The sequence below is a fragment of the Corythoichthys intestinalis genome, chromosome 22 (assembly GCF_030265065.1).
Source record: "Corythoichthys intestinalis isolate RoL2023-P3 chromosome 22, ASM3026506v1, whole genome shotgun sequence".
Taxonomy (NCBI): domain Eukaryota; kingdom Metazoa; phylum Chordata; class Actinopteri; order Syngnathiformes; family Syngnathidae; genus Corythoichthys; species Corythoichthys intestinalis.
The window spans coordinates 22,744,201-22,757,121 of NC_080416.1; the positions used below are offsets into that span (position 1 = coordinate 22,744,201).

Below are 12,921 nucleotides of genomic sequence, written 5' to 3' on the forward strand. Positions count from 1 at the left end.
CCCTAGCGGACGGCGATTGCAAGGCAACCTCAACGCTATCGACTCGGTGGAGGCGCGTCCGTCGGAAGGAAAAGCGGGATTCAATTTCAAACCCTGGTTACAGCGCAATCGGATTGGGCAACGCGATTAAAAACGGATAACGATTTCTTCAAAACAGTCACGTCAAAGGTCACTTCGTCGCTCATTTCTTGCCGTTAATATAGAGTGGCCCGACCTCGCCGTTTATTTCTTTGAAAAACGACGCCGGGTTCAGGTGTACAGTCGAATCCTGCTCCAACTGACATTTGGCTGCTCCTACGACGACATCTCGACGCTGATTTTGTGCGGGAAAAAACATGCCGAGGTCCAACAGGCAACGGGAGTACAAACCGGGAGACCTGGTGTTCGCTAAAATGAAGGGCTACCCGCACTGGCCCGCCAGGGTAAGCGCCATTCCGAGACCAGCATTATCGAATATGCGAGGGTTTTTATTTTTTCATTGAATCGAGGCTTCTGTGGACGAGAGGCCTACTAGCTTGCGTGTATTAGCCAACCGCGCTTTTTGGCTAGTGAGCGCACTAGTTAGCATGCGTACACGTTAACAATACCTTAGGCATATTTTGAATATGAATACTGTTTTGTCATATTCTCTGCCTTTGGATATTAAGATACCACTTGGCTAACTCCATCGTATCTTAAAGACATTTGTAGACTTCACTACGTTAAGTAGAGATGAAGTAACACAAGCTCCCGAATAAACACGTTATTCAATTGATTTGTTTATTTACGTTCAAGCTGGTGGATAATTCTGAGCGAGCGGGTATGTCGAACACTTGTTGCGAATAATTGCTGTATAACAAACAGTGATGACAGCAGCGTTCCCCAGGATGGTGGTCAAGGGTCAATTTTTATTAGGAGTAAAATGTAAGTAAAAAGATGTAAATAATTCCAACATATGTTCTGCAACCCCAGTTTGCACCCAACTCTGCTAATCTCAGAACTCCGTGCAGTGCTTTTGTCCTGATTTGATGTGTTTACAACGTTTTTTAAAAAAAAAAAAAATTTTTTTTTTTCCCAAAAAAACTTGTTGCATGTTCTTTTCAGGCTATGACATTTTCCAATCAGCTATAACATGCTCAATATTCTTTTTCAAATTTGAGGTGAACACCTGCTGCTGTGTTTGCAGATTGATGAGTTTCCAGAGCGAGCAGTGAAGTCACCCTCCAACAAGTACCAGGTGTTCTTTTTTGGGACACATGAGACGTAAGTAACAGCAGGGCAGTCCAGCAATTTGGGGGTGGAAAGTACTATAGAAATTAGTTTTTAAAAAACTTGGAGTCCCATATATGATAACTGTTATCTTTTGAGCTTTTTATTGACTCTACAAAGCAGCAAATCACTAGTTCTGTCTAAATGAAACCCTACAACTATAAGGTACTTTATTGACAACGTGAATGTCCTGAGACCGCAGTGAATTGGTGATTTCATACAAAAAAATGAAACGATTTTATGATGGCAACAGATGAACTTTACATGATTTAGGATGTGGGAGACAAATAGTCTGTTGCGAAACAAATATAAAGTTAACTAATGTTCAGTTTCGGCTTCCTTGTGAATAGGTTTTGACCTGAGCGATTTTTCTTTCAGGGCATCCCTCGGGCCGAAGGACTTGTTTCCTTACGATGAGTGCAAAGAGAAGTTTGGAAAGGCCAACAAGAGAAAAGGCTTTTCTGAGGGCCTCTGGGAGATTGAGAACAACCCCACCGTCACACATGAAGGCTACAAGGTGTGCTTTTTTTTTTTTTTTTTTTTTTGGATAGACTTAAGTCTGAAATAGAAGCATTATAAGTGTATCAATGCTCTTGTAGTCTTCGAAGAAGGACGAAGTGTCTGAAGAGGCCGCCGGCTCTGAGAAAGCCGACGCAGAGGGCAGTAGCGATGAAGACGAGGGCGCCCTGGTCATCGACGAGAAGAATGACAGGGCGGGAAGTAAACGTAAAGTGGACGAGTCGGCAGAAGTGAGTATCTGATAAGTACCTATTTATTAATGTCCATTAAGCAAGCTAAGAATTTGACAGCCTGATATTGAACATGTTTTTTCTCAACCCAAACACATCAGGTGCTTAAAAATAACTCCTTTCTATGCAGGATAATGGCTAAGCATAATGTTTTGAAACGTGTTGAGAAGAAAGTTTTTGCTAGTTTTGATCAAAACAAAGCAATATTCAATTTGATCTGATATTTTTGTACATGTGTGGTATGTGTTACCTGTCTGTCCATAACTAAAACACTCATCTCTGTCAGGTCTCACCCAAGAGGCCGAAAGACACGGAGACCGTGGGTGCTTCCGATGTAGACAACGCCAAAACAGAGGGCAAGGTCAACGACGTGACTGCGCCTAAGACGGCCGAGCAGGGTGACAACGCGGCACCGGCAAAGCAAACTGTGGACAAGGCAAGACGCGTTTGTGCAATCTCTTAAACTCCCTAAAATGCTACAAGATGGTGCCAAAGCTCTGACTTAAAGAAATGTGGGACTGCTTTTCTCTTCGAAAGATGCATATTTCCGTTGTTTATAAACAACCTAGTCAAAAGAACATGTTTTTCTTCCTTCCTCTGCAGGCTGTCACAGAGAGCGCTTAACGTCAAACCCCGCAAGACAAGAACCAGTCGATGCTTCTCGGCTGGAACGGAAGCGTGGACGTCGTGATGTGCAGGAAGCCAGATTTCAGTAGTTCAATTCATATTTTCAAAAACAACAAAAAATATTTGTACGGAGAGACAAACAAATGTTCATTTGTCCAATTGGGATATCATATATCCCAATCATAATAATAAGTATTGGATATCTAAACCAATTGAGCTGTTTAGGGCTCGTTTATAAATGGGGATTATGGTGTGTATATATTTTTTATTTCCAAGTGCAATTAAGTAATTAAACAGAGTGAATGGCAGTTGTCAAACAAAAAACAAACAAAAAGGGGAACTCCAGATTTCAAAATAGTCTCGTTTAGAGATCTCCAACCATGGATATTGTAATGTTGTATATGGTAAGAAAAACATTTTCACTCATGCTTTCAGCTTTAAATTTTAAGTGTTTTATAGCAGGTTGTTTTGCATTAGCTGCTCGGCAAACGTTGATACTTCACTTTCTAGCTGGTTTATGTAATCAGGGTTTCCAAAAGTATATATCACATATTGCCATAGCATCAACAGACAACTGTATATAAACACAAAATATTTACATTTATTACCAAAATTAAGTCAAAAGGCCTACTTACTTCAAATCAGGACTACTCTTGACAATAGGTGTCCATTTTTGGTTTGGGAAAGCTTTCCGTTCAACACAATAGGCATTCATTTTGCTTTAGGAAACCCTGCCATTCAACATGGTATTGTTCAGTGTACTGTGGTATTTGGTTGCTTACATTTGGTGGTGTTGTGCTCATTGAGGGTGCCCACATGTGATTATTTAACATCTGATTGTGTGTTGAATATATTATATATAAATATATATATATATTTAGACCCCATTTCAGCAATTTTAGCGTTGAATATCTTACTATAAAAGGATTGCGTGTTGCTGTCAACGTTGGAAGCAGAAAGACATTCCAGCGTGCGAGGAGGCCATGTTAGTGTATAAATCCAGTTAGTATTTCAAATGGTGACATTATGTTCAACTTATTGCCATTTAGAAAAAGGAAACATGTTAATCATTGTGGACATGTGACTGGATTTGCATTCAAAGAGTGTACCCCTTTTACCATCTTTCATGTGGACTGTATCTCCTCATATAGTGACCACGTTGGCCAAAGGATGAGGGAAACTTTTCAATCATGTAATCATTTTCTTTTTTTGTTTCCACAAAGGTACTCCTTATAACCAAAAGAATTGCTGGCCAATACAGCAGCACCTACAAGACAAATGTGGATCAAGTTTGTGAGGTGTCTCAGACATATTCATCCCTCAAATAGATCTTTGAAATGGGGGAGAAAATATAATCTATAAAGGTCTGTGTTCACACACATTAGATATGTGGAGCTAGGTTGATGACAGATGTTCCCTGTAGTCAATCCACAATATGATCGGCCATGTTTACACCCCACAGTTTGTTAGTCCAGCTTGCCAAATAGTCTTATTTAATAGCTTTAAAGTCCACTTAGACAATAAACTCCACAAATGCACCTCCACCATTTGTAGTTGAGTAACTAAAAACCAGCCTTGGCCACCATTTGCAGAAATACAGTATGTGTTGACAGATGTTTTGTTTTTGTGAAGCATTGAAAAGTATTTGATGCCCTTAAAATTGCTTTAACTGGAATTTTGAGTCTTGCATTTTTTCCCCCTTTTCCGCTGTACTTATGTACGAGTCTAATTCGTGGTGTTTTAAAGAGAATGTTTTGTTTTGTTCAATGTGCGACGTCGTTATTTCATAAGCTTTTTGCGCAACGTGCGCCCACTGGAAGCTGGCAAAGTTTATACTGTAGTGTATATAACGTGGTCGATATGTGACCTTGACACATCATGCATAGTTTTTACTCTAAAGTTGAAAGTAACGGCTTAATGACTTGATCTTTGAGTGTAGTTGTTGCTTTCAGTTTTTCCCGTCATTTTACAACGCTGCGCATAGTTTAATATTGTAGCTGCTGTTCCATTAAATAAACATGTTTACTACAAAAGGTCGTTTTTTTAGCTTTGTTTTTATGATACAAATACTAAATACATGTGTGTGGTTGTGTTGAGCCGAAATGGAGGGGTCGGCAACTCGGCGCTGTTTCGATAAGGCGCATGCGCAATTGCGCATGTAGAATTTTGCCGCGTTCAACGTATGACTAAAGCGCATGCGCAGTAGCACTGAGGTGACAATTTGCGCATGCGTTGACTTGATCATTCAGTCCTACAGGAGGTGCTGTTGCCATATGCTACTCTTCATGCTGTGACATTGAGAAGAAGGTAAATTTCACGTAAGCTTGTATTTTTTTGTCCATTTTTAGAGTAATAATGTTATTCAATATTATTGTAAGTCAGACGTATGAAAGGGTCAGACAGGCGGTGAGCGTTTACTCGCAGTTTAGCCACATGCCTGGTATCTTTCACTGTATCTTTCGGCTAATTGCTAATAGCTATCTGCCAATACTACCTCCTGAAAGGGGCCGGTCGGCATCATGAGGTTGACGGCGTTGCTGTCCATGGCCGCCCGGGTGGTAGTGCCCAAGAACTACCGTTACGGGAGCAGTAGGCCGTGGACCGTGGCTGCCAAGCGCCGTAATCCGCCGGGCAAGACTAGAAACAAAGTGTTCGTGGAGCCGATCGCGGACGAGGACTGGACTGTGCTCCGAGGGGACACTGTGAGTAATTCTGCTCTTTATAAAGGCTTAATGTTTTTTCATCCTGATCTGTTGTGTTTATCAGGTGGAGATTTTGTCCGGAAAGGACAAAGGCAAACAGGGGAAGGTCACCCAAGTCTTCAGGCGCAGAAACTGGGTCATACTTGAGGGTCTCAACACAGTAAGAATTTACTTAGCTTTTACGTTTATGACCCTCAGATTGTTTTTTTTTTCTCTCCATGAACTTGCACTTTGCATTAAAGCATTACAGATATATTGGTAAAACTGAAGGCTACCGTGGGACGTACATCGCCAGCGAAGCCCCCATCTTGGTGCGGGACGTCGGCCTCGTCGACCCTGCAGACAGGTACTGCCACATAATGTTCAGTTTAATTGTATTGAGCTCATTACAGCTTTTAAGTAGATGTACGTAGCGGCTCCAACCTATTGCTGGAACTCTCCAAAATGAAGGAAAAATACTCACGTAAATTAATGGACACACAGATCAACATTCCCTCGCACATCTCAACAGGTGGCTGCACTCGGCTCAAATGTGAATCTTCACACATCCCAAAACACTTGGCGTGTGTGACTCGAGCCCAAAAGAGGAAGTAAAGAGTAGTTTTACTAAGCCATACTTTTTACTTGAGTTGATTTGTGAAGAAAAAACACTACTCTTACTCCGCTACTCCGGGGTACACAAGAGTCGTTACATTTTTCAACTTTATTCTACATATTAGATTTATTTATTTTTTGCTTGCAATTCTATTGCCAAGAGTAGCGCTACTAATTTCACCAATGAGATGTCGCAACATTAATCACATGACTCCATTACACCAGTCAGATGCAATTTTGCCGTTCTATGATCACGCATCTTTAAAGCACCGTAACAAATAAAGTATTTGACATAGAGCTCCTCCCTGAACATGAATCGAAATCGCGGATTTAAAACACCCTCCCAGTTTTTGTTTGGCACCGATTGACCACGAAAAACCGGAGATGATCCTTTTAATTTCATAATAGTAGCTATGGAGGAACTATAGTATTTTTTTTCTCCAGTAGACTGCAGGGCACTCATGCTCTTTGGATGAAGAATGCTTTATTACTATTTATTTATTTATTTATTTATTTTTTTCCCCCCTTTGGCTTAATGTGATTAGCTAATGGGTCATTGTACGGTATCATTATAGTCTGTGCTGAGAGGGAAAAAAATACCATTGTTTTAAAACAAAAACATGAGCAGTTATTCAAAATGTTACTCATTACTTGAGTATTCTTTTCACTGGATACTTTTTTACTTGAGTACATTTTTGGGATGACTACTTTAACTTGAGTAATATTATTTTGAAGTAACACTACTCTTACTTGAGTAAATTTTTGGGCTACTCTACCCACCTCTGCTAATAATCATGATAGTGGACAGCTATTCAATAGAAGCCCTTTATTGTCATTATACAGTTGTACAATAAAATTGTGGAGCATCTCCCCTTTACAGTGCAGGACATGAAAAATCTCGAAAGTGGCTTGCAAGAATAAAAGTATAAAATCGAAATAAATGTAAAATATGTATGAGGTGGTCGTATGTTCAGGCAGTGCAAATATTGAAGTGAAGTAGCAGCAATTGACAGTGAAGGCATTGAATATTGCACCAGCAAAAATCTCGAAAGTGTCTTGCAAGAATAAAAGTATAAAATCGAAATAGATATAAAGTATGTATGAGTTAGTCCTATGTTCAGGCAGTTCAAATGATTGAAGTGAAGTAACAGCAGTTGACAATGAAGGCATTGAATATTGCACATTAGTATTGCACGTAAATATTGCACATAGAATATGTGTGAATAGAAGTTAAGTAGCACAAGTTGACAGTGAGGCATTGAATACTGCACTTAGTAAGTATTGCACATAGTATGTTGCATGTAAATGAATATTGGACATTGGGTGATGTGGTGTTACATATGGCTGTTCAGGGTGGAGATGGCTTCAGCAAAGGAAACTGTTCCTCAGTCTGCTTGTTCTTGCCTTTAAACATCTATAGCGTCTCCCAGAGGGGAGCAGTTCAAACAGCTGTCCTTGAGGATGTTTAGAGCTCTGCTGAGGCATCGAGAGGAGTAGATGTCCATCAGGGAGGGGAGAGGACAGCCAATGATCCTCTGCCCTGTCTTGACTGTCCTCTGAAGCCTCTCCATGTCTTTAGCAGTGCAGCTCCCGTACCAGGTGGAAATGCAGTATGTTAGCAGGCTTTCAGTGGATGAGTGGTAGATGGCCAGCAGCAGCTTCCTATCCAGCTTGTTCTTCCTGAGGACTCGTAGGAAGTGCAGACGCTGCTGAGCTGTCTTTATGATAGCTGTTATTAGAGGCGTGCAAAAAGACTATTCGCGATTCGGCCGTGGAAGATTCGAGAACGATTCACAAACATCCAGATTCCATTATTGAATTATACCAGGTAAAACGGAAGTAAAACACGGTCAGCGCGGTCTTTGGAACGCAATGAGGAACGGACCGAGAGTAAATATCATGTTCAACTCATGCCGCTGGATAAAAAAACAATCATACCTGACTGCGGCCGACAGCCGCTACAAACAACGCCCAGTTGCTAGTTGCTACTAGCATATGGCTACAGTAGATATCATATATACGTGGAACTAGATGCAAAATGACAGACGAAGGCGGTGTTAGAACATCTATTATTGAACCGAGATGCGAAATGACAGACTTTCCGGCGTTAGATGGCGGCTGTTTACTTAAAGCAGTACTAAAGCAGTGACTTCTCTAGAAGGCTGTTGTAGCGAACCTAATTAACTTTTTCTCTAAAATACTCCTAAATCGGCAGAATCTTGTCTTGAATCTATCTTTAAATGATGAAATAGTTTTAAAACTGACAAAAGTAGACAGAAGGGAAATTATGGAATAACGGGAGCAATTTTAACAACTGTAACAGTTGATTCACAACATTATATTAATTGAATGTAGTTTAAAGCTGCTGATACAGAATGGGGACTGGAGTATTTTATTTACTGTTATTTTTGTATATTTGTTTACTGTTATATGCTAACTTGATACTGAAATAGTAGTTTGGTTTAGCCTGAGAGAATTTTGAACAATTTTGTAACTAATGTACAAAACATTTATTTTAAAAAAAAGGGGGGGGGGGTGCCTCAATAATCATTTTATAATCGAATCGGAGCCTCTGAATCGTAATCGAATCGTTAGGTGACCAAAGATTCCCAGCTCTAGCTGTTATGTTTGCTGCCCATGAGAGGTCATCTGAGAGGTGGACTCCCAGGAACCTGAAGGTGTGGACCCTCTCCACACACTCGCCTTTGATGTAAAGGGGCGGCGGGTCGGTACCGTTCCTCCTGAAGTCCATGCTGACCTCTTTGGATTTGGTGGTGTTCAGGGCCAGGTTGTTGTCTGAGCACCAGGCTGAGAGTTTGTGGACTTCCTCAATGTAGGGTATTCAAGATTTGTATTCATTTGTCTTGACTTGTCACTAATGGAAACTCTCGTATTGGCTGATGCACAATTTTGACATCTCGCTTATTCATAAAAGGTTACTTTTGTGTATCAGCCCACTGTAGTAAAAATTGTACAAGGTGAAAGCTAATGTTACTCCATTATAACTATATGGAATGGTGTGTTTCTCACTCGGGCTTTGAAAGCTAAAGTCCAGTAATCCAAACTGTCTTGTGTACTTTGGATGTAAACCCCCACCCCCTTTCCTCCTCCTGTTTCATCTTCCAGGAAGCCAACAGAGGTGGAGTGGAGGTTTACAGAAGAGGGTGAGAGGGTGCGAGTATCGGTCCGGACTGGTCGCATCATCCCCAAACCGCTGTTTGAGAGACGTGACGGCATTGTGCCTCAACAGTGGAAAGGTGAGGAAGCCAGTGAGGGAATTTCCTTTCCTCTTGTTCTTTTTAGTTTCCATTTTCTTCATTTTGTTGTACTTGTGTTAGATGGTCCCAAAGACACCAGCCCAGAGGACACGTTGGAGAAGACCTACACGCCCTCCTTGAAGACCCTGGAGGAGGAGGTAATGGAGAAAATGGGCATCCAAGAGCACAGGAGGCACCAGCGCTCCTACTGGTACTGAGCCTGGATGGCGGATGCTCTTGTCAGGATTTTTTTTTAAGTGGACTGTTTTTGTTGTTATCTCAATAAATGTCACTACTAATACTATATGCATATTTTTTTTTGACAAAAATTATTGGCATCCAACTTTTCAGACTTATTTTTTAGAGTATTTCTTGTTTGTTGCGTGGTAAAACTTCCACTTAACGCTGCTTTTAAAAGCCAAAGAGAGACATATAATTTACAAAAGTACCAACTCAGGAATCTTTACCGTGAGTAAGTCACACAAAAAAATGGACTTGACATTCCTCACAAAGCCACACATCTGAATCCCAGCAGGGATTGCTTAACTTTATTGGTTGATTATATACTGTATAGGCAAAAACTAGATTAACCTGTGCAACTTTGGCTTTATAGATCATAAACCCTTTAAAGCAGCTTGCTTGCCTTTTATTGCCAATTACAGCACCAATGCAGTGTTAATCATTGCCATTTTGTTTCATGAAACCTGACTTTTTACGCCACACATACACTTTAGCATCCAGTTGAGACACCCACTCAACCCTGTATACATCCTGTTTAACGTCTCTTTGTAGTTGAGTGACTGTCAAGGGTCAGAAAGTACGGGTCATGACATGTCAGGTGTCAAATAATTCTGGTTAATGTCACAATATTGATCTCCGATTCACTTACAGTTAATGCAGGTTTGATGGTGACTGTTTTTAATTAAATTTACATGATTTTCCAATGAAAAATGTGTCTTGGTGACACTAAATGGTATTTTTTTTTCTCCCATCCTGTGTCCAGCTGCCAAAGTCATTGTATGCGTCACAGTCTGGATTTGCCGACATTGCCGGGCAGCGCAGTAAAATGGCCAACTTGTCGATGAGGGCATTTTTTTTTTTCCCCCAGACCACGTCCCTTAATCCTCATCCATCCATTCTGCCTTGTTCACATCCAAGAGGGAATAAAACTAGCCAGTCAGCGGAAAGTAGCTTTTGAGGCTTTTTTTCTGCCTCCTACAGGAGGAAAAATGACTCAAAAGCCTTGATGTGCTGTATGCGATTCCACCAAGGTGAATGGAGGGTATTTTTCCTTTGAAACATTCACAGTATCTTGTGCCTAAAATATCCATTCTGGTCAGTTTGTGTGCTAAACATAAGTGCAGAGAGTCGTTTTCAACATCTGAAGATGCTTTGGGGAAACAAAATTGCTGCGTTTCAGTCATGTCGCTGACCTAATGATCTAAACCGGGCAGCGTTTTAATCACAGAGTTGTTTGAAGGCAGTGCTGGGAAATGTCATGTTAGCCTGAATGCCACTCGCAGAGGTCATTTGCGTTTGTTCTCATTTGATTTCAATGCTCCGACGAATTCCTGCATGTGCACGTGACCTCGGCAGTCTGTTGGCATTGCAAACTATAAAAGACTGCATGTCCTTGCATTGCCTGCTTGGTGGATGATGGGTTTGTTTTGATTTTGTAGGCAATTTCTAATAGGTTTTACAGTTTCTATCAAAGAGGTTGATTGGAGACAGCCTTTACGATTTACAGGAGAATGAAAGGATGATTTGTAGTTTGAAGTTTGCTTCCCATTCTTGTGGTAAAGTATGAAACATGTTAGACAAGATGACCTTCCTGTGTGACCAGCGTTGCCTCCGTCTAATAACCGGCATAGATCACTTCAAATATAGCAAAATGGAGTTGGCAGTGAACAAGCAGAAGCACACACGGCAGCTCTTCTTCTTTTCCGCCAGGTCAGCCTTGACGTTGCCTTGTCAGACGGCACCGCGCTGCTGTGCGGGTGTTAAATTCCCCAGGTGCGCACCACAAAGAGCCATTCAGCCGGTCAGCACAGCTCACGAGTATACCGAAAGGAGGCGACCAACCACACCAGAGAACACACAAAAAGACCTATTTGGCTAACCAAAACAGCACCCGAGAGTGCAGAATCAGTCTTGCTTGTGAGATTGCGGGTGTTTTAACACCCATATTTTTCAACTGAATTATGGGTTTTGTCGTCACACCTGAGGGGAATGTGGTTGTTTGAAAACCAGCAATTTTCCTGGGTTAGGGGTTCAACATTTAACTCCCAAAGTTTTCTTCTTGCACCTTTCAATTTGAATTAGACTATAACTCTTTATAGGGCACTTATTTAATTGTACATCTTTCTTTCGTATTCTTATTTATTTTTAATGTGGTAAACGTTTTCAAGGGAACCACGGCTAGAAAGACTTGTAGTTCTTAAAAGATTACCGCTTGTATGAGTTAAAACGATGTTTTTGTTTTTATACAATTTGTAAAATTAGATTAACTAGTAGTGCGCCATTGTTGTTGACGTCGCAGGGCTCTAATGTCACTTGGCTACGCTGCCTGGCTTCCAGAGTATGATTTTAGTGACATAAACATGTCATATGTTCAGCCCTTTCAATTTGAACCCGAAAGGAACATTAATTAGCATGACAGCATTGTCGATATTTCACAAAACGGGCAGCAAAAGCAAAACGAACAGGAAGGACGGGATGAGACGAGAGTAGGTCAAATCCGGTGTCCTGCCAAAATGTGAATGAAAACTGCGGTGAGAGGCAGACAAACGAACAAAACATGGCAGTGATGCAACTAGCAACGAAGGGATATACAAACTGCCAAATGGCAGCAAGTCAATATATCGGCAACCTGCCTAGGATCGGTTTAAAAACACTGCTAATGAGCTGGAATTGGATGCAGGTCCGATGTCGGGAACTCATCCCACAGCTCCTTAACAAAACAATCTGACCAGTAGCAGAAATCATGCCAGTCGTCATACTAGCTTCGCTTGCTTCACTTGTCTGTGCTATTATACCTGAAAGGCAAACGCAACTGAAAAGAAAGTGCGGCTGGCTTGATCACGGAATTAAAAAACGCGGCTCACTGTAGACAAGAAACAGACAACATAGAGATTGCATAAAAGGGTTTATTAAACACACACAAAAAACACGCGATCGCAAAAAGGGTCCGTGACAGTAGGTCTGGATCAATTAAAAAAAAAAAAAAAAAAAACAACTAAGGGAAAACCGCGGTGACAGGGAGACAAACAAACAAAAAATACAAAATAATGATGCAACTGACAACGAAGGGATAGACAAACAGTCAAATGGCAGCAAGTCAATATATCAGCAAGCCGCCTAGGATTGGTTTTAAAACACTGCTAATGAGCTGGAATTGGATGCAGGTACGACGTTGGGAACACATCCCACAGCCCCTTAACAAAACAATCCGACCAGTAACAGAAATCATGCCAGTCGTCATACTAGCTTCACTTGCTAGCTAGTACAGCTATTCTCCCAGTCCAGTCCAAGTATGTCATCACCCCGAGCGTCCATGGGGCGCATAAAACATGTCACACACCATAGGTCAAAACATGTATTCAATATTCTAGATTTTTAAATCAATGGCAATAATATATATGTTTTTTAATGGCATATTTTAGTAAAAGAAAACTATTGTGGCTTATTAGAGCCTCCAAGTCTTTAAGTCTGAGGTTCCCTTTAAAAAATTATTTTTACAAATTT

General features: G+C 41.0%; 2 protein-coding genes across 5 annotated transcripts; both read left to right on the forward strand.

The window, feature by feature from the left end:
- Positions 1-14: 14 nt before the first annotated feature.
- On the forward strand, positions 15-4,299 carry hdgfl3 (HDGF like 3). 3 transcript variants are annotated; one of them, XM_057828352.1, is made up of 7 exons: positions 22-168; positions 254-422; positions 1,166-1,242; positions 1,627-1,765; positions 1,848-1,997; positions 2,284-2,509; positions 2,601-4,299. In XM_057828352.1, the coding sequence occupies exons 2-6, from the start codon at positions 336-338 to the stop codon at positions 2,458-2,460; spliced, it is 630 nt and encodes a 209-aa protein (XP_057684335.1). In that variant the 5' UTR covers positions 22-168; positions 254-335; the 3' UTR covers positions 2,461-2,509; positions 2,601-4,299. The 3 variants fall into 3 exon arrangements, with proteins under 3 accessions (XP_057684334.1, XP_057684336.1, XP_057684335.1); XM_057828351.1 differs by having other exon boundaries at positions 15-422; XM_057828353.1 differs by having other exon boundaries at positions 17-422; positions 2,284-2,433.
- Positions 4,300-4,820: 521 nt separating this feature from the next.
- mrpl24 (mitochondrial ribosomal protein L24) lies at positions 4,821-10,557 on the forward strand. 2 transcript variants are annotated; one of them, XM_057828348.1, is made up of 6 exons: positions 4,821-4,931; positions 5,129-5,326; positions 5,391-5,486; positions 5,569-5,672; positions 9,047-9,177; positions 9,259-10,557. In XM_057828348.1, exons 2-6 carry the CDS (start codon positions 5,144-5,146, stop codon positions 9,393-9,395), a joined length of 651 nt encoding a protein of 216 aa, XP_057684331.1. In that variant the 5' UTR covers positions 4,821-4,931; positions 5,129-5,143; the 3' UTR covers positions 9,396-10,557. The 2 variants fall into 2 exon arrangements, with proteins under 2 accessions (XP_057684331.1, XP_057684333.1); XM_057828350.1 differs by having other exon boundaries at positions 4,860-4,942.
- Positions 10,558-12,921: the final 2,364 nt, after the last annotated feature.